Raw genomic sequence first — 26,206 nt, forward strand, 5'->3', positions numbered from 1 at the left:
GATAAAATACATGAACTATTGACCTTTTTCTAACTCTGGGACACTTAATAGGCTGCCACTGATTAGAGACAATAAAACATTCAAACTACTTTGTAAATGTTTAAATATAAAATAAAACCATGGGATAGTTAAAAAGTCATTTTTTAAGAGTAGGAGAATAATGTACAATAAATTGTTTATTCTCATCAGTTTATTTTCACCTCGGGTCCACTTTAACAAAACTGTTAGGTGGCAAAGTACTTTGCCACTGGATCAGTCTCTGGCCAGAAACTTTGTACAGTACTGATCTCAAAATTGATCCCATTTTCAATCAAAAAGCAGATCGAACATGCTGAAATTATTGAACAAGGGGAAATTTCCTGTCGATCTGATGGGGAAATTGCAGTGTGTACCAGTCCTTAAATCTTGTTTCTTGGTTTCTTGATTTGTGTTTTTAGGTTGTTGGCTGATTCTGGCACAGGCTTTGGTAGATTTTGGTACTGGATGCCTTCATTCTTTAATATTTTTGACATTTTTTTGTATTTCTGTGTTGGGGGGGGGGGGGGGGGGAGAGGGGGGGCTTAGAGGTTGCTGCTGTGGGAATGGATTGCACATCGACGGAGGCTGTCTATTTTTTTTGATCACGATTTACATCCTTTGCTGTAAATTACACCCATTATACAGGCCACAGTTTGAAGAAGGTAGAGGAAAGAAGGTACATTTTGGCGCTTCGAGGTGCCCAATATCAGGTGCCGAGGCAAGATCAGGTGCCGTGGGCTCAAATTGCCCTTCTTTGTTGCAAATTACGGCTTTTATGATAGGCACCTATGGTGGCACCATTTTTTTCTGTAAGGGCTCCTGCACTTTTTTTCCTGTTCCAGTAGAGGGAAGGGCAGGGCTGTGGAGTTGTTACAAATATCATCAGACTCCTCAGTTTATGAAACCTCCGACTCCAGGTACCCAAAATTGTTCTGACTCCGACTCCACAGCCCTGGGGAAGGGTCTGGATAGTCCATAGGCTTCCCCATCATCCTCAACCCCACCAATCAAGTGATGGAAACATCTAAGCATATATGACAAGGGCTTGGTAGAGGTCATGCTTCTGCCCCTTGAGCACGGCTTTTGCCTTTATCTACGAGTGGCTTTGTGCTAAGAGGCCACAAACTAGAAGAGGGTCCTGGGCAGCAGCGGTGGGCTCCAGGACGACCTGAGAAGGCTCTGCAGCGAAAGTTTGATGGGGCGCTAGGGCGCCCCATCAAAGTTTTGCTGCAGAGCCTTCTCAGGTTATTGGTATGATCTGCGTAGATGTATTGGGCTACCTCTGATGGATATTACATCACGTTACTATGTATGGCAGCTTTTCCATGTTGTGTAGGAGCAATGCTCCCTGGAGGCTGGCGTTTGGGCATGCATGTTGGTAGCCCAGTGTTCAGACCCCTCCCCTTGCCTCCCCTTGGTGCCCTTCTTGGCCTTGGGGCCCGTCTCACAAGGGTCATAAAACAAGTGTGGCCATCATGAACAGTGGCGTAGGTATTGAGCTTGGGGCCCCGGTGCGAGTTTTACATTGGGCCCCCCAAGGCACTCTATACAAAACACTTGATACGGCGTAACAAAATCTACAGTATTAGAGGTGCAAGAAGGGGATGGGGAACAGTGTGTTAATGATTACTACCATTCAAAGCTTCTATAGAAGTGATTATTACCACCACAGGACCAATAAACAGCTTATACTTTGGTTTAGAAAGGGCCTCATGGGGCCCCTCTGGCCCAAGGGCCCCGATGCGGTCGCTACCTCTGCAACCCCTATTGCTACGCCCCTGATCATGAATGATCTTCACACCCATAACGTGTAGCTTCACACCTGACCTGAAGTATAGTCCCCTGTATCAGAAGAAGGAAAGGTTAGTAGTTGGGCCCCCCTGTGATCACAGGTGCTGCTTCCTCTGTCTTCCAATGCAAGCCTGAACCAGTGCTGGCAGCCCAGATCACAGAGCAACAATAATATTTACAATCGCCCCTGCAGGCAGGTGCACTTATGAGAGGTTGCTGGATAGTGTAATGGTTAAGGGCTCTGCCTCTACTGTAGGAGACCTGGGTTCAAATCCTGAAATAGATAGACAATATAATCTCTTACCCACCCTGTTTTAAAAAAACAGGCAAATGTTTGTGACTTCATGGGGGCAGCCATCTTTTTGGTTGAAAGAAGGTGACAGGGAGCATAAGATACAGTTCCAACTGTGCGGGCTAGGCTTCAAATCTCACATTCAAAATAAAAAAAATAAAAATAAAATTGCACCAAAACAGCAGAAGGAGAACAACAACGTCAGAAATCCCATCATGCTTTGCACAGCATCAGGGGAAAAATACCAGGGCAGTTTTCTTCTGTGCAGCTAAAAATGAGGCTTGGGTAAGAAAAACAAAGTTCTGATGCTGTGAAACTGTTAAAGAAACACCAAGGGCTTGATTCACAAAGCGGTGCTAACTGTTAGCACGCCTGTGAAAACCCCCTTAGCACGTCTAAACAAGCTTTTCGCGCATAAAACTTTACACGCGCAAAACTTTATGCGCGTAAAACTTTACGCGCGTACTGCACAGAGCGCAGGGCGCTCCGCGCGAAGTGCCCATTAAAGCCTATGGGACTTAGCGCGCGTAAAACTTTGCGTGCGTAAAACTTTGCGCGCGCAAAGTTAGCGCGCGATCTGATTGAGAAATCCGGTGCTAACCTACTTAGCACCCTGGTTAGCGCGTCTAAAGAATTTAGACATGCTAAGTAGGTTAGCACCGCTTTGTGAATCAAGCCCCAAGTCTTTTCAGTGCTGCTGAGTAGATTTTTAGTCTGGAGGTTCACTGTAACCTCCTTGGCGGTAACCCCGTGTGTGACACGGGGTAAGCCGCCGGAGGGTGCCGCTCAGGCCCTGCTGGGCCGATTTACATAATTTATTTTTTCAAACACGCAGCTAGCACTTTGCTAGCTGCATGTTTGGTCTGATCGCCGCCGCCGATGCGCCGCTACCCGCCGCGGATACAGGGCCCCCCGCATACCCCTTGCGCAGCCTGGCCAATCGCCGCCAGGCTGCGCTATGGGGTGGATCTGGACTCCCTGTGACGTCACGACGTCGATGACGTCACTCCGAGCCCTCAAGGAAATCCCGTTCAGAACGTGATTTCCTTATGGGCAAGCGGCGCCGGCGGCGATCGGAGGGGACGGGAAGACGCCGCAGGGAGGGGGGAAGCATGTAGCTAGCGCTAGGCTAGCTACATGCTAAAAAAAAAAAAAAGTGAAAAAAACCCTCCCGCGGCTGCGCAGCCGCGGGAATTATACCGCCAGGGGGGTTAACCAAGGATTGAACTTCAGTTCAATCAGTAGCCGATACACCCTTTCCCATGAGAAATCTTTACCTTTTCTCAAATAGATCATCAGGAGGTCTACATGGCTGATATTGTGGTGAAACTCTTCCCACAGTGTAAAGACCAAGCTCTTGAGAGTTTGCTGTCTGTAAACCTCGTTGCATTGTGGGAAATAAGTTTTTTCCAACTGCCAAGCAAGCATAGAACTCTCAGTAACGAACATTCCATACAAAGATGAAAAACAAGGAACACCAAGAGCCCCAATAGTGTAATATGTACTGGTAAATGGTTACTAGATAGAGTAAATATTAATACTTACAAACCAGGGTTACCATTAGGCAACCACTGTAAAAGCAGGTGGGGAGATTTTCCTGACCCCACTCAGGAATAAGAAGTCGCTCTCTGTAGATGAGAAAAAGAGGGTTCAACCCTCCAGCCAGGGTGGACTCCATATTATGCAGAACAGAGGCGCCAAAAGGATAAAAGGAAGCTAAATGAGCTTAAAAACCAAATTCTTGGTAAATAGAGGAGGTAGTGGTGGGCTTACCTCCTCCAAGTAGACACATAACGACTGTAGTAAAGACAGTCAATATATTTTATTTATAAACTCCAAATATGCAATGCGTTTCGCAGGTTTGATTCCGCTTCATCAGGCAATAACAACGGAGCAATAGCATATGTGGTCAGTAGAGGTGCCTGGCTCTTCTACTGACCACATATGCTATTGCTCCGTTGTTATTGCCTGATGAAGCGGGATCAATCCTGCGAAACGCATTGCATATTTGGAGTTCATAAATAAAATATATTGACTGTCTTTACTACAGTCGTTGTGTGTCTACTTGGAGGAGGTAAGTCCACCACTACCTCCTCTATTTACCAAGAATTTGGTTTTAAAGCTCATTTAGCTTCCTTTTATCCTCTTGGCGCCTGTTCTCCTGCAGAACATTCCATACATATCACCTGCAGAACTAAAAATGTCACCACAAGTGATAAATGTCAGAATGTAAATCAGGTAGGGGAAAGTTTTTACAATGGGCAACCACTGACTGAATAATCTATAAATGAATATTGTTAAAAAAAAAAAAAAAAAAAAAGCGATTTTATTCATTATGTTTTTTTCACTAATGTTCCTCTTGTCCCTTAACGGTACAATAGCTTCCTCAGATGCGATAGTTCAATCAGATTTGCTGGATTGTAAGTAATCGGAAGCTAATTATCAATTGCTCCCATCAACGGGTCGATAAGGGCGCTTTCTCTCTTCAAATATGACTGTAAAATCCAACATTCCGATCTACAAAATTCTGTATTCTGATCGACCATAGAATCATTTCGGGTTGATTTTGCGTGGTTTTCTGTACAATGTGATCGTACAAAATCTGATCGAATGATCGCCTCTGAGGAAAATATTGTACCGTTAATGGGCGCCTTAAGGGACAGCGAACGATATCAGCTGTTTCGCCTACCTTGTTAACGCTGTGTGATCTGTTGGCGACTTATCAATCCTGCCCATAGTCATCTATCACCCTCTTCAGGACCCTGGATGCTGGGTATTCTGCCTGCATCCTCCTCCAGTTCCCCCCTATGTCAGAGGATGCTGCAGTCTCCCATCAGCATCACACACTGGAGCTGTGTCCTTGGCTACATGCACAGCATGACCTTGGATGTGTGCAGCCAGGGGGATCCTCAGTATGTCACCCTCTGATCAGGCAGACAATGAGGGAGACAAGCTGCCCCCCTCCTCTCAGTCCTGTGCAGTGATTGCCACACACACAGCACAATCCCAGCACATTGCAGAGGCTGGCTGTGTATGGACATTGCTGCTGCTGCTGCTCAGCATCACATTACAGCAGAAGGCAGTCCCTCTCTCTCTCCTTGTCTCTGCCCATAGCCTAGCCTGGCTGCAGGGTGCCCTGGATGCTGCAGTGGGCACACAGGGCAGGGGGCACCAGGGGGGCACAGGCTTGTGAGCAGCAGCAGCAGTCTTGTGTAGGGGGAGGAGAGACTGCCAGGGATCTGCATTCATTTCCACCCCTCTAGCGGCGGGGGGAGAGCAGAGCTGCCTTCCTTTGCATGTTGCCCACGTCCTGGGCTCTCTGGAAACTTTACCCTGCCCGGGCAGCAGCGGAGAATGGGGCACCTTGTGCTGCCGGGGGCCGGGAGAGGGGCATGCCATGCTCTCACTGTGACTGGCAAGGACAGCTCCTTCCCTGCAGCTGCCCTGCAATAAAGAGACAGCAGTGCCAGCCCTCGTCCTGAGCCATGGGGTACGCGGACCCCTCTTCAGGCAGGGACCTGCTGGGGAACAGAACTTTATTCTTCATATTCATCTGCGCCTTTGCCCTGGTGACCTTGCTGCAACAGATCCTCTATGGCAGGAACTACATCAAGAGGTAAGTGCCAGGCTCTGGGACCCCCTTCCTGCCCTGGTAGGCCAGTGACACCAGCATATATAGCCCATATATTCCCCATTATATGATGACCCCTTCTGGGGTCTCTTAATAATATTACTGTATATGTTATATTAATATTTACTATTATATTAATGGCTAGCCCACAGCATGTTACTTACATTTATTGATTTATTCATCTAAAATTGTGTACAACTCCCCTGCCAATGCACCTCTGGGTCAGGGCACTATCTGCATGGAGGTTGTATGTCCTCCCCAATGTCTGTGTGGGTTTTCTCCGGGCATTCCGGCTTCCTACCACTTGCCAAAAACATACTAGTGGTGGTTCTCTTTGCTGCCTCTTTGGTCTGATTGAAAAAAAAGATAAATGTGTACAAACTATAAGACATCGCCGTAATACAGTATTACTACTAATAATATGTTATTTATGGGCACACAGCATTGCTATCATATTATTATTCTGTAATATTACTACTAATAATACCTTTTTTATGGGCACACAACATTGCTACCATATTATTATTCTGTAACATAACTACTAATAATACGTTATTTTATATTATTATAATGACTGTTATTATTACTATTATTCTTTGACTTTAATGATATTCTTTATGGCTGTTATAAATTCTGTGCATAGGTATTGTTGATTTATTAATCCTAATAGGTGTAAAACTATAAAACTATTATTATTATTTATTCTTTATGATTTTTTTTGTTTCTGTTGTTCTATTCTTTCTGTCTGTTTCACAGTAGTTTTTATTTATTAATCTTTATAGGCTTCAGAGCATTATAATTATTATATTCTTCAATCTTATACAGCATGACTATGACTACACTCTGTATGTAGTTAATATTTATTTCCTGATCTTTGTGGGTTTAAAATATTAATGTCACGCTATTATTTATTATTTTTTATAATATTTCTGATTATAATTCAATATTACTATGACATGCTTTATGTAGTCTTTCTGTCTGTGATATAATGTTACTATTTCATGCTTTCTGTACTGTTCAGTTATTGTATATGGCTATCAGTTATTGGTATGATCTGTGTAGATGTATTAGGCTACCTCCGATGGATATTACATCACGTTACTATGTATGGCAGCTTTTCCATGTTGTGTAGGAGCAATGCTCCCTGGAGGCTGGCGTTTGGGCATGCATGTTGGTAGCCATGTGGATTGCAGTAGCATGCTGTGGCAGGCAGGGGGAGATGGGAAGGTCATCCTATCCAGTGCTGGTGTGCACCATTACATTCTGCTGGCTTGTGCAGTTATTGCATGCGGATATTGGACATGCAGCTCTCCACCAGACCAGCAGTACCATAGAGAGTCAGTACAATACATATAGACAGTGGGTACTGCTTACAGAGGAACTGTAGTCAAAATAACCTAATTAATAAAATTGCTTGTTTTACATTAGGAGGAGGATCATCCACCAGGCAACCTAGGCAGCTGCTTGGGGCCCAGTGGGCATCAGGGGGCACATCTGCCCCCTTTTCTGACCTCTCTCCACTTCAGCTTACCAAAAAGAACACAAGGGGGAACACATCTACTACCTTGCCTAGGGCTTCATTACATCTTAATCCATATTCATTTATAAATTATTTAGGCAGTGTTTCCCATTGTAAAATAATTCCTTTACCTGATTTACGTTATGGAATGTTTCTGGCAGCAGCATCTTTAGCACTGGCAGGTGATTTCCGCGGAATGTTTATTTACTGATAGTTCTAATGCCAATAGAAGAGATCTCTCATCTCCCAGAGTGCTTTGCTTCAGAATGCTAGGCTTAGCCTAGCCTAAGCCTTACTGGGAAGGCAGGGCTACATACCAATATACACCAACACATAGCTACAGTATTGGAAGCGTTTCTGAAGCTGAAACCAGGATATTTTACAAGAAAGTGGGTATGCTGAATAGCCTACTGGATTCTACTACATGTTGTTATGGTTCCCCTTTAAGGCTCTGGCCCACTAGAAATCATGAATCGCAACTGAAAGATCTTAAAGTGTACTAGAGCTATCATAACTAAAAGATTTATACTGTACATACAGTGGTTTGCAAAAGTATTCAGCCCCCTTGAAGTTTTCCACATTTTGCCATATTACGGCCACAAACATGAATCAATTTTATTGGAATTCCACGTGAAAGACCAATAGAATGTGGTGTACATGTGACAAGTGGAATGAAAATCATACATGATTCCAAACATGTTTTACAAATAAATAACTGCAAAGTGGGGTGTGCGTAATTATTCAGCCCCCTTTGGTCTGAGTGCAGTCAGTTGCCCATGGACAATGCCTAATGAGTGCTAATGACTAAATAGAGTGCACCTGTGTGTAATCTAATGTCAGTACAAATACAGCTGCTCTGTGAGGGCCTCAGAGGTTGTCTAAGAGAATATTGGGAGCAACAACACCATGAAGTCCAAAGAACACACCACACAGGACAGGGATAAAGTTATTGAGAAATTTAATGCAGATAAAAAAAGATTTCCAAAGCCTTGAACATCCCACGGAGCACTGTTCAAGCGATCATTCAGAAATGGAAGGAGTATGGCACAACTGTAAACCTACAAAGACAAGGCCATCCACCTAAACTCACAGGCCGAACAAGGAGAGATATGATCAGAAATGCAGTCAAGAGGCCCATGGTGACTCTGGACGAGCTGCAGAGATCTACAGCTCAGGTTGGAGACTCTGTCCATAGGACAACCATTAGTCATGCACTGTACAAAGTTGGCAAGAAGAAAGGCATTGTTAACAGAAAAGCATAAGAAGTCCCGTTTGCAGTTTGCCACAAGCCATGTGGGGGACACAGCAACCATGTGGAAGAAGGTGCTCTGGTCAGATGAGACCAAAGTGGAACTTTTTTGTCAAAATGCAAAACACTATATGTGGCAGAAAACTAACACTGCACATCACTCAGAACACACCATCCCCACTGTCACATATGGTGGTGGCAGCATGCTCGGGGGGTGCACCTCTTCAGCAGGGACAGGGAAGCTGGTCAGAGTTGATGGGAAGATGGATGGAGCCAAATACAGGGCAATCTTGGAAGAAAACCTCTTGGAGACTGCAAAAGACTTGAGACTGGGGCGAAGGTTCACCTTCCAGAAGGACAACGGCCCTAAACATAAAGCCAGGGCAACAATGGAATGGTTTAAAATCAAACATATCCATGTGTTAGAATGGCCCAGTCAAGGTCCAGATCTAAATCCAATCGAGAATCTGTGGCAAGATCTGAAAACTGCTGTTCACAAACGCTGTCCATTTAATCTGACTGAGCTGGAGCTGTTTTGCAAAGAAGAATGGGCAAGGATTTCTGTCTCTAGATGTGCAAAGCTGGTAGAGACATACCCTAAAAGACTGGCAGCTGTAATTGCAGCAAAAGGTGGTTCTACAAAGTATTGACTCAGGGGGCTGAATAATTACGCACACTCCACTTTGCAGTTTTTTTTTTTTTTTTTTAATGTTTGGAATCATGTATGATTTTCGTTCCACTTCTCACATGTACACCACTTTGTGTTGGTCTTTTACGTGGAATTCCAATAAAATTGATTCATGTTTGTGGCAGTAATGTGACAAAATGTGGAAAACTTCAAGGGGGCTGAATACTTTTGCAAGCCACTGTACCTGGGGCTTCCTCCAGCCCCATCTGCCTGGATTGCTCCCACGCCGCCGTCCTCCGATGTATGCAGCTTTGGTACCGGGTCCCAGCACTTCCATCAGTCGGAGCCAATCTGACGTAAGAGAAGTGTGCCCTCTATGTATCTCTCTTGCGGCTACTGGAGAGAAACGCAAAGAGCGCACTTCTCTTACGTCAGATTGGCTCCGACTGACGGCAGTGATGGGACCCGGTACCAAAGCTGCAGACATCGGAGGAGTGCGGCGTGGGAGCAATCCAGGCAGATGGGGCTGGAGGAAGCCCCAGGTATGTATAAATCTTTTTAGTTATGAGAGCTCTGGTTTCCTTTAAAGGACGGCTGAAGCAAAAAGAATATGGAGGCTGCCATGTTTATTTCCTTTTAAGCAATACCAGTTGCCTGGCTATCCTGCTGATCCTCTTCCTCTAATACGTTCAGCCATAGACCCTGAACAAGTGTGCAGCAAATCAGGTGTTTCTGACATTATCGTCAGATCTGACTGGATTATCTGCATGCTTGTTTCTAGTGTGATTCAGACACTACTGCTGCCAGCAGGACTGCCAGGCAACTAGTATTGCTTAAAAGGAAATAAAAATGGCAGCTTCCATTCTCTTCTCACTTCAGTTGTCCTTTAAGTGATTTTGTAGAGATTTTTACAGCTATTTCCGGAGTGAGTAGTAAAATTTCTGTAAAATAGCTTTGTACAATGACTGAAAAGCAATGTTGCAGCTTTCCTATACTTTGTATTGAAGAGCAAACACTCCCTAGAAAATATAAAAAGAGAGAACCGAGAGCCAAATATAGTGTAGTAGGTACTACTGTAGGTACAATGTTATACTCACAAAGCAGGGTTACCTCCAACCACTGTAATAGGCAGGTGAGGAGATTGTCCTGTCCTCACTCAGGGTTAAGAAGTCGCTCTCTGTAGATAGGAAGAACAGGGGTGGATATTATGTCTAGTGTAATGGATAACAGAGGCGCCAAAAGGATAAAATCAATTGTTAAAAAGTTTAAAAATGCTTTGGAGACAGTTGGTGGACTTACCTCCTGTAAGTAGACACAAGCTGTGTATTCAAAAAACAAAGTAGATTTATTGGTACACTCCAGGGTATATTCGCAACGCGTTTCACGGGTATATTTCCGCTTACTCAGGCAATAATTAACAGGAATACACACAGTACAGTCTTAAGGTCCCGATACGCGCCTCTGTCTGGGTACAGGTGTCAGTACTGGTGCCTATAGGACTTTGTGCAGTATGGGTACAGGTGGCAGTACTGGTGCCTATAGGACTTTGTGCAGTATGGGTACAGGTGGCAGTACTGGTGCCTATAGGACTTTGTGCAGTATGGGTACAGGTGGCAGTACTGGTGCCTATAGGACTTTGTGCAGTATGGGTACAGGTGGCAGTAGTGGTGCCTATAGGACTTTGTGCAGTATGGGCACAGGTGTCAGTACTGGTGCCTATAAGACTTTGTGCAGTATGGATATAGGTGCCAGTAGTGGTTCCTATAGGACTTTGTGCAGTATAGGTACAGGTGGCAGTACTGGCACCTATAGGACTTTGTGCAGTATGGGTATAGGTGCCAGTACTGGTTCCTATAGGACTTTGTGCAGTATGGGTACAGGTGGCAGTACTGGTGCCTATAGGACTTTGTGCAGTATGGGTATAGGTGCCAGTACTGGTTCCTATAGGACTTTGTGCAGTATGGGTACAGGTGGCAGTACTGGTGCCTATAGGACTTTGTGCAGTATGGGTATAGGTGTCAGTACTGGTGCCTATAGGACTTTGTGCAGTATGGGTATAGGTGTCAGTACTGGTGCCTATAGGACTTTGCGCAGTATGGGTACAGGTGGCAGTAGTGGTGCCTATAGGACTTTGTGCAGTATGGGTATAGGTGCCAGTACTGGTGCCTATAGGACTTTGTGCAGTATGGGTATAGGTGTCAGTACTGGTGCCTATAGGACTTTGTGCAGTATAGGTACAGGTGGCAGTAGTGGTGCCTATAGGACTTTGTGCAGTATGGGTACAGGTGGCAGTAGTGGTGCCTATAGGACTTTGTGCAGTATGGGTATAGGTGCCAGTACTGGTGCCTATAGGACTTTGTGCAGTATGGGTATAGGTGTCAGTATTGGTGCCTATAGGACTTTGTGCAGTATGGGTACAGGTGGCAGTAGTGGTGCCTATAGGACTTTGTGCAGTATGGGTACAGGTGGCAGTAGTGGTGCCTATAGGACTTTGTGCAGTATGGGTACAGGTGGCAGTAGTGGTGCCTATAGGACTTTGTGCAGTATGGGTATAGGTGCCAGTACTGGTGCCTATAGGACTTTGTGCAGTATGGGTATAGGTGTCAGTACAGGTGCCTATAGGACTTTGTGCAGTATGGGTACAGGTGGCAGTAGTGGTGCCTATAGGACTTTGTGCAGTATGGGTACAGGTGGCAGTAGTGGTGCCTATAGGACTTTGTGCAGTATGGGTATAGGTGCCAGTACTGGTGCCTATAGGACTTTGTATAGTATGGGTACAGGTGTCAGTACTGGTGCCTATTGGACTTTGTGCTGTTTAGGTACAGACTAAAAATCTACTCAGCAGAACTGAAAAGGCTTGGTGTTTCTTTAACAGTTTCACAGCATCAGAACTTTGTTTTTCTTACCAAAGCATCATTTGTAGCTGCATTTTTAGCTAAGCTCCACCCATTAAAGAAAACTGACCGGACGGTTTTCCCCTGATGCTGTGCAAAGCATGATGGGATTTCCTATGTTTTTATTCACGTTGCCTAGCAACTGGGAGGGGAGATCAGCACACAGGGCAGCTGGAACTGTGTCTCATGCTCCCAGTCACCTCCTTTCAACGAAAAAGATGGCTGCCATCAAGAAATCAAACATTTGGTTAATTTGCATATATTCAACAGTGATGCACTGGGAGACATCTCAGGCTCACTCTAACCTGAATTATCGCAAATTCTTTCTGTTTTAGGAAAGCAAACTTTTGTTTTTCTTTTAAAAAAGGGTGGGTAAGAGATTATATTGCCTATCCATTTTAATTAACATACCTAATGTAACTTAATGACAGTATGTTTGTTTAGGCTGGAGTTCCTCTTTTAGGGTACATTTAAATGGAATCCGTTGCAGTGCGGTGATGTAATTATATTCTAATGGCACGCTTACATCTATGCGTTGGCAGTGAGGTGCAGCGGCTTCCGGAATAATGGTCTTGATTCACTAAACCATGATAATTCAGATCGGGGACGTTTTCGCAAGCATTTTCGCATTTGCGTGCGATCGCAAATTTGCATGCGCAAATGCGTGCAAAAACGGCCATGATATGAGTTATCACAGTTTAGTAAATCAAGACCAATGTGCACAATTACACTTGCTATGAAGCATACTTTCTATGCACTGTATGTAGGTGACCATTCAACACCGTTGCCTCGGGATCCTATTTGTCTTGCCTTGTTAAAAAGGAAACACATATGGCAGCCTCCACAGCCTTCTCACTTCAGGTGTCCTTTAAAGTTGTTTTTATTTGCATCTTCGTCTTAAAGGACATCCGAGGTGAAAATAACTGATGAGATAAACACATATATCCATCCTCCTTCTCCCAAAAATGATACTTTTAAGATACCCCACAGTTGTATTTTGTATTCAAATCTAGTTTTTAAGTTTTCACTGTTTCATTGTTTCTGCTCAATGACACATTCATGGAAGTAGGCTAGAACTCAGATCTATGAATGTTGACCCTTTTTTATCTCTTTCCTGCTTTAAGAAGCCGTTTTCTGCCAGGATCGTGTTTTATGGTTATAATTCTTTATCAGTGAGAGTTATGCTATAGTCCATATGGCACGTTGAGAGATTACTGTGCACCTGTCTCTTTAAGCGCTTTTATTTAAAGGGGTTCTTTCGCGAAAAAAGTAGGCAGTTAAAAAATGTGACAGATGACAGGTTTTGGGCCAGTCCATCTTTTTAAGGGGGATTCTCAGGGCTTTCTTTGTTTTCAACAGCATTTCCTGAACAGCAGTTGCAAAATCTAACTGACATAATAGTGTGCAAGTGATTAGGGAGGCCGGCTGGTATCTTGCTATTTTGGCAGTTAAACTGCTGTTCAGGAAATGCTGTTGAAAACAAAGAAAGCCCTGAGAATCCCCCTTAAAAAGATGGACTGGCCCAAAACCTGTCATCTGTCACATTTTTTAACTGCCTACTTTTTTCGCAAAAGAACCCCTTTAAGTCTTTCAGCCAAAAATCAAACAGTGTTGACATATGGAAAAAGGTACATCAAACCTGGATTGAAGAGGATGTGGAGGTGTGTGAGGGAAAGGTGACCAGGGGATGAACAGGACGGCACTACAGCCGTTTCACGCCAATCTGGCGCTTGCTCACGTGTGTGTGTCCTTAGAGCAGGGGTCCCCGAACGTTTTGGGTCGAGGGACGGGTCAACATACTTCAGACTGCTGGGGGCCCGGAGTATACATAAAATAATGTAGAAGTCTATGCGGGCCAGACAGTGAAGCATATCCAGGTGACAACCTGCACTTCAATTGGACAGCAGTGCCACCTAATGTCTAATTTGAATGAAAACCAGCGAATTACTGGTTTCTGGCTTCATTCTATATGCGGACGACCAATATTTAAAGATGTAGCTGACCACATCTATAATACATTTTGTGTGTCAGGGGCTGGTAAAAAAGCCTCGGGGGCCAGATTCGGCCCGCGGGCCTTAGTTTGAGGACCACTGCCTTAGAGGGACATCGCTGTCTCATTGGTTGGAGTGTGTGCAGGGAAAGGTTGAGGGTGAAGGGGCGGAGACTCGCCGTCCAGCGGCGAGAGGTTCACATTAACCCTGTGTTGTGGTGCTGTGCTGCACGCTGTGTCTGTGTAACAATGTGGCAAATAGTGCAAAAAATATGCTATAGTCCGACCCAGTCCCGACCCAGACAGGAACTGTCACTTGCATACCTAATGTTCTAACTTTTCAGGCAGAGAAATAAAAAAAGGAACACAGCCTAGTTATTTGTGTGCTTGGCACTGTACATACACATGTCTATCTCATCATGTCACATGTCACCTCGGTTGTCCTGTAAGTCTCCTACAAACACTTAATTACCGTCACCTTCAATGATTGCTGATTGGTCGTTGTGCAACAGTTAGGGGAACAAGGCTGCGATAGCGCAGCAGAGAAAGGAGGAGAGAGAATAGGCAGCGCATTGTCCTGTGCTGTGGGGGGAGAAAGAAAGCAATGTGCTTGTTTGTCAACCACAAACAATGTCGTAGGGCAAGCGAACCAATGCTGGATTCTTGGCTGAAAATGGCACAGAGCAATCATCTCAGCCATCAGTTATTTTACGGTCTGTATGAGGCTTTGCAGGGAGTATGTTGGCGCCACACGTATGAGGAATGTCGCCAACGAGGGATCGGTACTCCATCCTTTAGGAACTCGTGTTCCTAGCTAGTAGAAAACAGGAACCAACAGTGCACAACAGTCTAGGTATTCATATGCAGGCATGCAGTATCACAATGCCATCTACAGGCCAAATGTATGAACACCACAATGAGGGTCTACAAAAACTAAATTTTTACTAAACTCTTCTTGTTATTCATAATTCATGTAAAATGATAAATCTGTACAGCTTTGCTTGGACTGGCGCTCTTCTCTATGAGTGGATGACAGGAAGTGGAGTTGTGCCACTGACAGGCCTGAGCGGGAAACATCCCGCCTGCTCCCCTAGACAAGGAATCTGCCACATTCTGTAATTGCTGGAAAATCTCACGCTTTTTTTTCCACTCTCCGTGTCCATTTCTTGCAGAGAGCAGAGAGGAGCCGCTTTGTATATTTTTAGAAATATATTGTTTCCACTTTACGCTGCAGAAATGTGTTTCATTACTTGACGGTCGGCTGCTGTTTCCTTTTTATATATAAATTCAAAAGAAACAGTAATAGCTATTGCAGCTTTTAACATTTGATTCCTTCGCATGTCGTATTAGAATTTGGTAGCAGCTTGAACATTTAGCAATTTATGCAGCGGATATAAACTAACATGCTGTCAAAAGAGATGTTTAATTTTTTTTTAGTTGGTGCAAATGTTGTTCATCTTATACATATTTTTGTTCAGGTTGGAAGCAGACATTTTAAATAACATAATGATTAAAATTGCTTATTTTTTACAACATACAGTTGTGTTCAAAATTATTCAACCCCCACTGAAATTGAGTGTTTTGGCCAGTTTGACATTGATTTTGAGCATTTCAGTCATCTTGTTTACAATTAAATCAAAGAGGCACTTGTAAGTCAGACAAATATAACATAACCTTTATGATGAAATAACCACAAATGTCTTTTCTGTGCTCACATCACTATCAGTTTTATTCAACCCCCAAGTGACATTCATTCTTAGTACTTAGTACAACATCCTTTTCCAGTTATAACAGCTTTTAAACATGAAGCATAGCTTGACACAAGTGTCTTGTAGCGATCTACGGGTATCTTAGCCCATTCTTCATGGGCAAAAGCCTCCAGTTCAGTCACATTCTTATGCTACGTACACACATGCGACAACGATCGTTCGTTAAGAACGACAAACGAACTTTTAATTGATGAAAGAACGACCTAAGTAAAGGTAGTTTTAAAAGGTGTGTAACGATCTGATCGTTAGAACGAACGTTACATCACAGAAAGCAACTATTGCGCCTGCGCATAAAAATGAGAAGTTTCATGGAGAAATAGTGAAATGCGCATGTCAAGCCTAGTACGAACGATCGTTTCCAACGATGTACTACTTTTGCAAACGATCGTCGTTGGTTAAAATCCGCCGAGACAGAACTTTCTTTTGTAGCGATTTGGCTCGTTCGTCGTTTGCCTTAATAGTCGGTGGTTCGTTTTTTGTAACGATCGTCGTTGGTAAAGATCGGGGAACGATCGTTACAAACGACTATAGTCGCATGTGTGTACGCACCTTAAGTCTTCCGTGCTGCAGCTGCAACTCACAGTAGGCAAGGTGTTCTTTTCTTCATAGGTCTTGTTCAACGCTATGTTTGGAGGAGGAAGAACAAGGCCTATGAAGAAAAGAACACCTTGCCTAGTCTTTTTGACTAAGATATTCCAAGTTTAATTTTATATTTAAATCGACTTTTTTTGTTTTTTGTTTTTTTACTGTTTTATAGTTTTTTGCTCAATGACACATTCATTGAAGTATGCCAGAGCTAAAATCTATGAACTATTGACCCTTTTTATCTCTTTCACACTATAGTCTGACTCAGACAGGAACTGACACTTACATACCTGATATTTAACTCTTCCAGGCAGAGTAAGAAAAAAAGGAACACAGCCTAGTTATGTGTGTGCTAGGCACTGTACATACACGTCTATCTCATCATGTCACATGTCACCTCGGGGATCCTTTAGGGCTCTTGCCGATGGATCCGCGGTTCAAATCCCAGCCAGGTCAACACCTGCAAAGAGTTTGTATGTTCTCCCTGTCTCTGTGTGGGTTTCCTCCGGGCACTCTGGTTTCCTTCCACATCCCAAAACCATACAGATAAGTTAATTGGTTTCCCCCTAAAATTGGCCCTAGACTACGACACATACACTCCGCAATGCATACATAGCCATATGACTATGGTGGGGATTAGAGAAAGAAAGGGCAGTGCCAGACCAGGACAGCTACTCCAAAGTTACACTTGAAACGAAAAATTGTCCGCACGATGCTCCTAAAATCCAATTTCTTTATTCATGGACGTATCCAAAAAAGTCATCACATATCACCAGCTATATGGTGGGGATTAGATTGTGAGCTTCTCTGAGGGACAGTTAAGTGACATGACTGTATATACTCTGTACAGCGCTGTGTAAGATGTCAGCACTATATAAAATACTAGATATGAATAATAATAACCTTTTCAGTAACTCTCTAAGGGCCAAATGCAATTCCCTTTTTCTCCTGAGATTTCTCCATATGATATTTTCACAGCTTCACATTACTTAAGGACCAGGGGTGGTTTGCCTGATCTGTGCTGCGTGGGCTCTCCAGCCCACAGCACAGATCAGGATAGAGCCAGGGAGATCAGACTTACCCCCTTTTTTCCCCACTAGGGGGATGTCCTGCTGGGGGGTCTGATCGCCGCCGGCTCTCTGAGCTTTGCGGGGGGGGCTCTTCAAAGCCTCCCTCCGCAGCGTTTTCGGCGCTCCGTCCCTCTCCCTCCCTTCCCCTCTGAGCGGCGCAGGACGGATATCCGTCCTGCGCATTGTAGGATAGGCTTCAGCCTATCATATGCCGGCGATCCCCGGCCAATCAGAGGCCGGGGATCGCCGATCTGCCTTACGGCGCTGCTGCGCAGCAGCGCCGTATGATGTAAACAGCGGGGCTTTCTTCCCCGCGTGTTTACATTTTGCCGGCGAGCTGCGATCGGCGGCTCTCCGGCTGTTCACGGAGACACCCTCCGTGAACTGACATTAAAAGGCCGTTTCCATGGAAAACCACTTAAGACCTGCCGACGCCTATGGGCGTTAGCTGTTCGTTAAGTGGTTTTAATCCACCAGCAAGCAAGAGAATACTCAAAAAACATTTTGCTGGAACTTTTTTGGCCAACTTTTAGGTGCTTTTTTTAATTGTAAAAAAAAAAAAGTTATTTTAAAGAGCATATGAGAATTATCTCCTGGAAGATAATGCAGGAGAAGTGAGTTGCATACGGGCCAAAGGGCCGGTTCACACGGACGCTTGGCGGGCATTTACCGCCAGCATCTGGGACTCGTCGTTAAACGCTCCCATTCAAGTGAATGGGGGAGTGTAGTGGGGGTGTCTCAGCACCTTGCAGGAAAAAAATATAGGAGACAAATACGGGAGCCCAATAGTGTAGTATATTAGTATGCAATTGAAAAAAGGAATTTCAATAAATTACTACTCACAAAAGGAGGTTGCAAGGGCAACCAACCGTAGGAAGCAGGTGGAGACCATAAACCCGACTCCACTCGGGGTAGTCCCAGCCGGGACCTGGATGTGGTCGCTCTCCTTGAAAAAGTAGGGACAGGTGTCCACTGTGGGGCACCCACAGGTGGTCTGTCACCACCCCTCAAACACAGATTGTTTGGGGGTATAGCTATGCACAATTGAAGGTAAAGAGGCGCCCTGGTTGAAATAAAAGCATCTAAAAAAAGCTTAAAATCGAGGAAATAATATGAGGTGGCTTACCTCAATAACGAAATCCTTGTATATGACAAAATATTTTTATTTAGCACAGGCAACGCGTTTCGCGGGTCCTAGCCCGCTTCATCAGGCCAATAAAAGTGCCTACAATAGTGAAAGAGCTCCTCAGTATAACTGTATCGACAGCGTTATAGGTTAATACAATAAATACTTATGCATTATACATTTATATCCTAATAGTATACATACCATTATGGTTAAATGAAAAATGATCAAATGATTCGATAGATCCATCAATCAGAAAAACGATTTTTCAAAAAAGTAAATATAACCTAATTTAAGGATCTGGACTGCTGATATAAAATGGGAGATGGTAAATATGCAAATGCAGTGTTCAGTTGCATGTGAAGGTATGTATATAATGTTCAAAAAGGATCAACAGTCCATGGGCCTGATTCACAAAGCCACGCAAACCGTCCAGCACGGGTGCGCCAAACAGCCAGCACGCGAAGCACCGCCCGCGGCAAACCACGCCCGCAAAAGTCAAATCGCGGCACCCCACGCGCGCAAAAAGCCCGCGAACGGCACCCCACGCGCTAACCGCCCAGCACACCCGCGGAGTGTGCGGGCTGTTTGGCGCAGGTGTGCTGGGCGGGTGGCACGTGGGGTGCCGTTCGCGGGCTTTTTGCGCGCGTGGGGTGCCGCGATTCGACTTTTGCGGGCGCGGTTTGCCGCGGGCGGCGCTTCGCGTGCTGGCTGTTTGGCGCACCCGTGCTGGACGGTTTGCGTGGCTTTGTGAATCAGGCCCATGGACTGTTGATCCTTTTTGAACATTATATACATACCTTCAGATGCAACTGAACACTGCATTTGCATATTTACCATCTCCCATTTTATATCAGCAGTCCAGATCCTTAAATTAGGTTATATTTACTTTTTTGAAAAATCGTTTTTCTGATTGATGGATCTATCGAATCATTTGATCATTTTTCATTTAACCATAATGGTATGTATACTATTAGGATATAAATGTATAATGCATAAGTATTTATTGTATTAACCTATAACGCTGTCGATACAGTTATACTGAGGAGCTCTTTCACTATTGTAGGCACTTTTATTGGCCTGATGAAGCGGGCTGGGACCCGCAAAACGCGTTGCCTGTGCTAAATAAAAATATTTTGTCATATACAAGGATTTCGTTATTGAGGTAAGCCACCTCATATTATTTCCTCGATTTTAAGCTGTTTTTAGATGCTTTTATTTCAACCAGGGCGCCTCTTTACCTTCAAAAGTGAATGGGGGAGTTTGTATCGGGCTGCGTGTATCTTTTACTAGAATTTTGCGCGAACGCAGCATTCCGATCTCGATTTGCCCTGTCCCCGTTTCAGGCGATCCTGGACGCTACATGCGGTGTCGGTTACCGCTGCGTCTGTGGGGACGAAACATGTAGACGCGACGGGAAGCTGCCAAAAGCCCCTGAACGAGATGCTGCCGTACGGGACGCCGCTGGAAGCCAGGCAGAAGTCCGTGTGAACCGGCCCTAAAGATGTTCCATTCCTATTCAATTAGAGAGGATATTTTGACTATAGTTTTACCTTACAGGACAACCGAGGTGACATGTGACATGATGAGATAGACATGGGTATGTACAGTGCCTAGCACACAAATAACTAGGCTGTGTTCCTTTTTTTCTTTCTCTGCCTGAAAGAGTTAAATATCAGGTATGTAAGTGGCTGACTCAGTCCTGACTCAGACAGGAAGTGACTACAGTGTGACCCTCACTGATAAGAAAATCCGACTATAAAACACTTTACTAGCAGAAAACGGCTTCTGATAGCAGGAAAGAGATAAAAAGGGTCAATAGTTCATAGATTTTAGCTCTGGCATACTTCAATGAATGTGTTATTGAGCAAAAACAATAAAACAGTAAACACTTAAAAAGAAGATTTAAATATAAAATATAACTGTGGAATATCTTAAAAAGTCATTTTTAGGAGAAGGAGGGTAGATACAATTGTTTATTTCATTAGTTTATTTTCACCTCGGGTGTCCTTTAATGTCTCTTTGGCCTTCTCTAATTCCCCTGTGACTTTAGTGGGATTGTTTCAGAATCGCTGGGTGTGAGCAGGCAACAATCAGTCGCTGAGGATCTCTGAACTGGCTGAACAGGAAGTTTCTTTGTTTTTTCATTTTATTTTTTTTACATAAACATTACAGAAAAAAGTTTTATTAAATGAACATAAAAATGAACGCATGGGCCAAGGTATTCAAAATCTAATTCAGATTAAGATCAGTTATATTCTCTGGGGTTTTGTAAACTTAGGCTATGTACACACACCATACAAAAGTCGTTGGAAATTTCTGTCGTACAAGAAATTTCGCTGTTTTAGGTGACAACCATTGGAAAAAATGTAGCGAAACGATAACAATGAGCGACCGATATCGGCATTTTGCCCGTTCAATCTAGTGAATCAACTCAGATGACTGTTGGGCAGATATCGTGCAGTCGACCACATATGTACAATGTCGTTCATACGCCGTTGTTCTATCAAATTTGCGCATGAAGTGTTGCTTCCGCTTGTGCACACAGCATTTAAAGAGGAACTCCAGTGAAAATAATGTAATAAAAAAAGTGCTTCATTTTTACAATAATTATGTATAAATGATTTAGTCAGTGTTTGCCCATTGTAAAATCTTTTAAATCCCTGATTTACATTCTGACATTTATTACATGGTGACATTTTTACTACTGGCAGGTGATGTAGCTGCTGCATGCTTTTTTTGGCAGTTGGAAAAAGCTGTAAACAGCTATTTCCCACAATGCAACAAGGTCCACAGACAGGAAACTGCCAGGAGTACCTCGGTCCTCAGAGTTTCTTGTGGGAGGGGTTTCACCACAATATCAGTCATACAGCGACCCCTGATGGTCTGTTTTTGAAAAGGAATAGATTTCTCATTTAAAAGGGGGTATCAGCTACTGATTGGGATAACATTTAATTCTTGGTCGGAGTTTCTCTTTAAATGACTGAGTAATTTTGAATATCGGTGTGTGGACAATGCATCATATGTCTTTGTCACGGGTGAAGTCATTTGGGTGATGTTGCTCACTTGTTTGAGGAGAGCTAGTGACTTTTGTATAGCGGACTTTTAGTTAATTACTATTATCTAGTATTTATATAGCGCCAACATCTTCTGCAGCGCTGTACAGACTACATTGTCTTGTCACTAACTGTCCATCAGAGGAGCTCACAATCTAGTCGGTTAACTTATCGGTATGTTTTTGGGATGTGGGAGGAAACCGGTGTGCCTGGAGGAAATCCACACAGAGAAGAGGAGGACATGCAGATAGTGCCCTGGCCGAATCGGGGACCCGGTGATGCAAGATTGCGAACCACTACACCACTTTGCTGCTAGTTAATTAACCCAGTTATTTACAAAGCAGACCACTTAGCTTTTAGTGCATAGCAATATGCTGGCTCAGTAGTATATATATATATATAAACTTCTGCATCGTCTGTCAGTTCTGCTTGTAGGAAAGCAGTTCATGCAGCTGACATGATGGAGTTTGCGCCTCCATATGCTGTTCCAGACTAATGTATCTTTCCGTACGCGGGTCTCCGGGGGGCTGGCGTCTACCATTAGAGCTGAGCACTGAGCCTTTATGGCGCTTTGTAAAATGACTACATAGCTTTATCGACACCATCATGTACTGACGCGTTTCACTGTGACATTTGAGGGGGCAACGATACATTCGTCACTTTATAAAATAGCTAACCAGTTTTATCGACACCAACATGTACCAACGCATTTCACAGTGACTTCTGAGGGTGGAAATATACGTTTGTCACTCTATAAAAAAAACTACCAAGCTTTATTGACACCATCATGTACTGAGACGTTTCACAGTGACTTCTGAGGGTGGAAATATACGTTCGTCACTCTATAAAAAACTACCAAGCTTTATTGACACCATCATGTACTGAGACGTTTCACGGTGACTTCTGAGGGTGCAGCGATACGTTCGTCACTCTATAAAAAAAACTACCAAGCTTTATTGACACCATCATGTACTGGCACGTTTCACGGTGACTTCTGAGGGTGGAAATATACGTTCGTCACTTTATAAAAAAAACTACCAAGCTTTATCGACCCCATTTTGCACAGATGCATTTCACGGTGACTTCTGAGGGTGCAGCAATATGTCCGTCACTTTATAAAATAACCACCCAGCTTTATTGATGCCATCATGTACCAACGCGTTTCACAGTGACTTCTGAGGGTGGAAATATAAGCTTGTCACTTTATAAAAAAAACTACCAAGCTTTATTGACACCATCACGTACTGACACATTTCACGGTGACTTCTGAGGTTGCAGCAATATGTCCGACATTTTATAAAATAACCACCCAGCTTTATCGACACCAGCATGTACAGACGTGTTTTACTGTGACTTCTGAGGGTGCAGAGATATGCCTGTTACTTTATAAAATAACTTCCCAGCTTTATTGACACTATCATGTACTGACGCGTTTCACTGTGACTTCTGAGGGTGCAGAGATATGCCTGTTACTTTATAAAATAACTACCCAGCTTTATTGACACCATCATGTACAGACATGTATCACTTGACTAACATGAATATTCATAAAAAATGCATAACGGAAATACATAAAAAAAACTCGCATAAAAAGAACCCGAAAAAACAAAAAGCATGAATACCCATGGCAGAAAACTGATGGTTTTCTGCATGGACAAGCGAAACTGTAGCCTGAGGGTGTAGGGATACGTTTGTCACTTTTTATATAACTGCCCAGCTTTATCAACTCTATAACGTGTAGATGCGTTTCACTCTTGAGTTCTGAGGGGGCAGCTGTATGCTCCTCACTTTGCGTACAACTACCTAGCTTTATCGACACTATCATGCACAGACGCCTTTCACTGTGACTTCTGAGGGTGCAGCTATGCATTCATTGCTTTGTACAGTGGAATTTGAATGTTTGGGCAACATTGTTAATCGTCTTCATTTACCTGTATAAATCGTTGGTTGTTACGATAAAAAATGTCAGTTAATATATCATGTCAGTTAATATACCATGAGAAGTGAAATGAAGTTTTTTGGAATTACAGAAAGTGCGCAATAATAGTTAAAACAAAATTAGGCAGGTGCATACATTTGGGCACCACATAAAATAAATTAAATCAATATTTAGTAAATCCTCTTTTTGCAGACATTACAGCCTCTAAACGCTTCCTGTAGGTTCCAATGAGAATCTGGATTCTGGTTGAAGGTACTTTGGACCATTCCTCATTACAAAACATCTCTAGTTCATTCAGGTTTGATGGCTTCTGAGCATGGACAGCTCAGCTTTAACTCACACCACATATTTTCAATTATATTCAGGTCTGGGGACTGAGATGGCCATTCCAGAACATTGTACTTGTTCCTCTGAATGAATGCCTTAGTGGCTTTTGAGCAGTGTTTAGGGTTGTTGTCTTGTTGAAAGATCCAGCCCTGGCGCAGCTTCAGCTTTGTCACTGATTCTTGGACATTGGTCTCCAGAATTTGCTGATATTGAGTGTAATCCATGCGTCCCTCAACTTTGACAATATTCCCAGTCCCTGCACTGGCCACACAGCCCCACAGCATGATGGAACCACCACCATATTTTACTGTAGGTAGCAGGTGTTTTCCTTGGAATGCTGTGTTGTTTTTCCTCCATGCATAACGCCCCTTGTTATGCCCAAATAACTCAATTTTAGTTTCAGCAGTCCAAAGCACCTTATTCCAAAATGAAGCTGGCTTGTCCAAATGTGCTTTAGCATACTTCAAGGGGCTCTGTTTGTGCTGTGGGCGGAGAAAAGGCTTCCTCTGCATACATCATCTCCTTGTGTAAAGTGTGCCGAATGGTTGAACGACGCTTAGTGACTCCATTTGCAGCAGAATGATGTTTTAAAGGGGAACTGAAGAGAGAGGTATATGGAGGCTGTCATGTTTATTTCCTTTTAATCAATACCAGTTGCCTGGCAGCCCTGCTGGTCTATTTCTCTGCAGTAGTATCTGATTAAAACCAGAAACAAGCATGCAGCTAGTCTTGTCAGATCAGACTTATAAGTCTGAACCACTGAAACACCTGATCTGCTGCATGCTTGTTCAGGGGCTATGGCTAATAGTATTAGAGGCAGAGGATCAGCAGGGCTGCCAGGCAACTGGTATTGTCTAAAAGGAAATAAACATGACAGCCTCCATATACCTCTTTCTTGAGTTCCCCTTTAAGTATTTGGTGCTAGTCTGGGGGTTGACTGACTGTTCACCATTCTTCACTTCTGTTCATCACAGATTTTTCTTGGTCTGCCACTTCGAGCCTAAACTTGAACTGAGCCGGTGGTCTTCCATTTCTTCAATATGTTCATAACTGTGGAAACAGACAGCTGAAATCTCTGAGACAGCTTTCTGTATCCTTCCCCTAAACCATGATGGTGAACAATCTTGGTCTTCAGGTCATTTGAGAGTTGTTTTGAGCCCCTCATGTTGCTACTCTTCAGAGAAATTTAAAAGAGGAGGGAAACATACAATTTATCCCCTTAAATATATATATAATTGTATTCACCTGTGGTCAGGGTTTACTGAGCTTACCAAGCCAATTTGAGTTCCATTAATTCGTTCTAAAAGGTTTTGGAATCAATAAAATGACAACAGTGCCCAAATTTATGCACCTGCCTAATTTTATTTAAACAATTATTGCGCACTTTCTGTAAATGCAATAAACTTCATTTCACTTCTCAAATATCGCTGTGTGTGTCTCCTATATGGTATATTTAACTGACATTTTTTATCATAACAACCAACAATTTATACAGGAAAATCATGACGATTAACAATGCTGCCTAAACTTTCGCATCCCACTGTATATAACTAACGCAATTCGCTGTGACTTGTGATAGTGCAGCGGTATGTTCTTTGCTTTGTATATAACTACCCAGCTTTATTGACACCATTATGTACAGACACTTTTCACTCAGGCTTCTGGGGGAACAGTTATACATTTGTCACTTTGTATATAACTACCCAGCTTTATTGACACCATCGTGCGTAGACACGTCTCACTGTGACTTCTGAGGGAGCGGCAATCTGTTCGTCACTCTGTATCTACGCTGTCTTATTGCTGTGGCGATCCCATCTAATCCTCCAGCCCCTCATTCTCGGCAGGCAACCTTGAAGTGACATTGTCAGGCTGAAATAGTGGGAAGACCTCCATCGCAAGCTGTTTTCCATAATATTCTGCAGCTCGCTGCTGCCGACTGTAATTTCTCTCAAGCAAAACTGTTGCAGGTCATTCAGGAATTTACAGGCAGCTCGTAAAAAAAAAGCCCCAGCTAATGAAGGCCATTTGCAACATCCCTGAAAAAATAAGAATGCCCTTTAAAGATATATTGATTTTCCTTCCTGACTGTGAGCGTCAGCCATTCACAGAGGCTGAATTAACATGAATCAGCTAGGTCTGACATATGAGAGTTGCTATTGCTGACTTGCTTTTAAAGCCTTGAACGCACTAGATGGTTCTTGGCCAAGGCAGGCCCCTGATTACTCCGTGTTGGGAAATGTCCAACTGGCGGATCTTTTGGCCAGGCATTGCTATGCTCCTCACCTCACCCGCTACATGCCGCTCCATTGTAAAGCATGCCTA

At 43.6% G+C, this 26,206-nt stretch overlaps 1 protein-coding gene across 3 annotated transcripts in view; it reads left to right on the forward strand.

Annotated features, from left to right (window-relative positions):
• The window catches only part of ST8SIA5 (ST8 alpha-N-acetyl-neuraminide alpha-2,8-sialyltransferase 5), a 989,793-nt gene that overhangs the window by 873,849 nt on the left and 89,738 nt on the right, over nt 1-26,206 (forward strand). For 2 of the 3 annotated variants that reach the window (XM_068251555.1, XM_068251558.1), the window contains exon 1: nt 5,196-5,717. The exons of the other annotated variant lie outside the window; for it this stretch is intronic. In XM_068251555.1, the coding sequence (XP_068107656.1) occupies nt 5,587-5,717 (131 nt within the window). In that variant the 5' untranslated portion in view covers nt 5,196-5,586. Of the gene's footprint in view, nt 1-5,195; nt 5,718-26,206 lie in introns of those variants that run through there. 3 annotated transcript variants of the gene reach the window in all.

Source organism: Hyperolius riggenbachi, chromosome 1 (genome assembly GCF_040937935.1).
Source record: "Hyperolius riggenbachi isolate aHypRig1 chromosome 1, aHypRig1.pri, whole genome shotgun sequence".
Taxonomy (NCBI): domain Eukaryota; kingdom Metazoa; phylum Chordata; class Amphibia; order Anura; family Hyperoliidae; genus Hyperolius; species Hyperolius riggenbachi.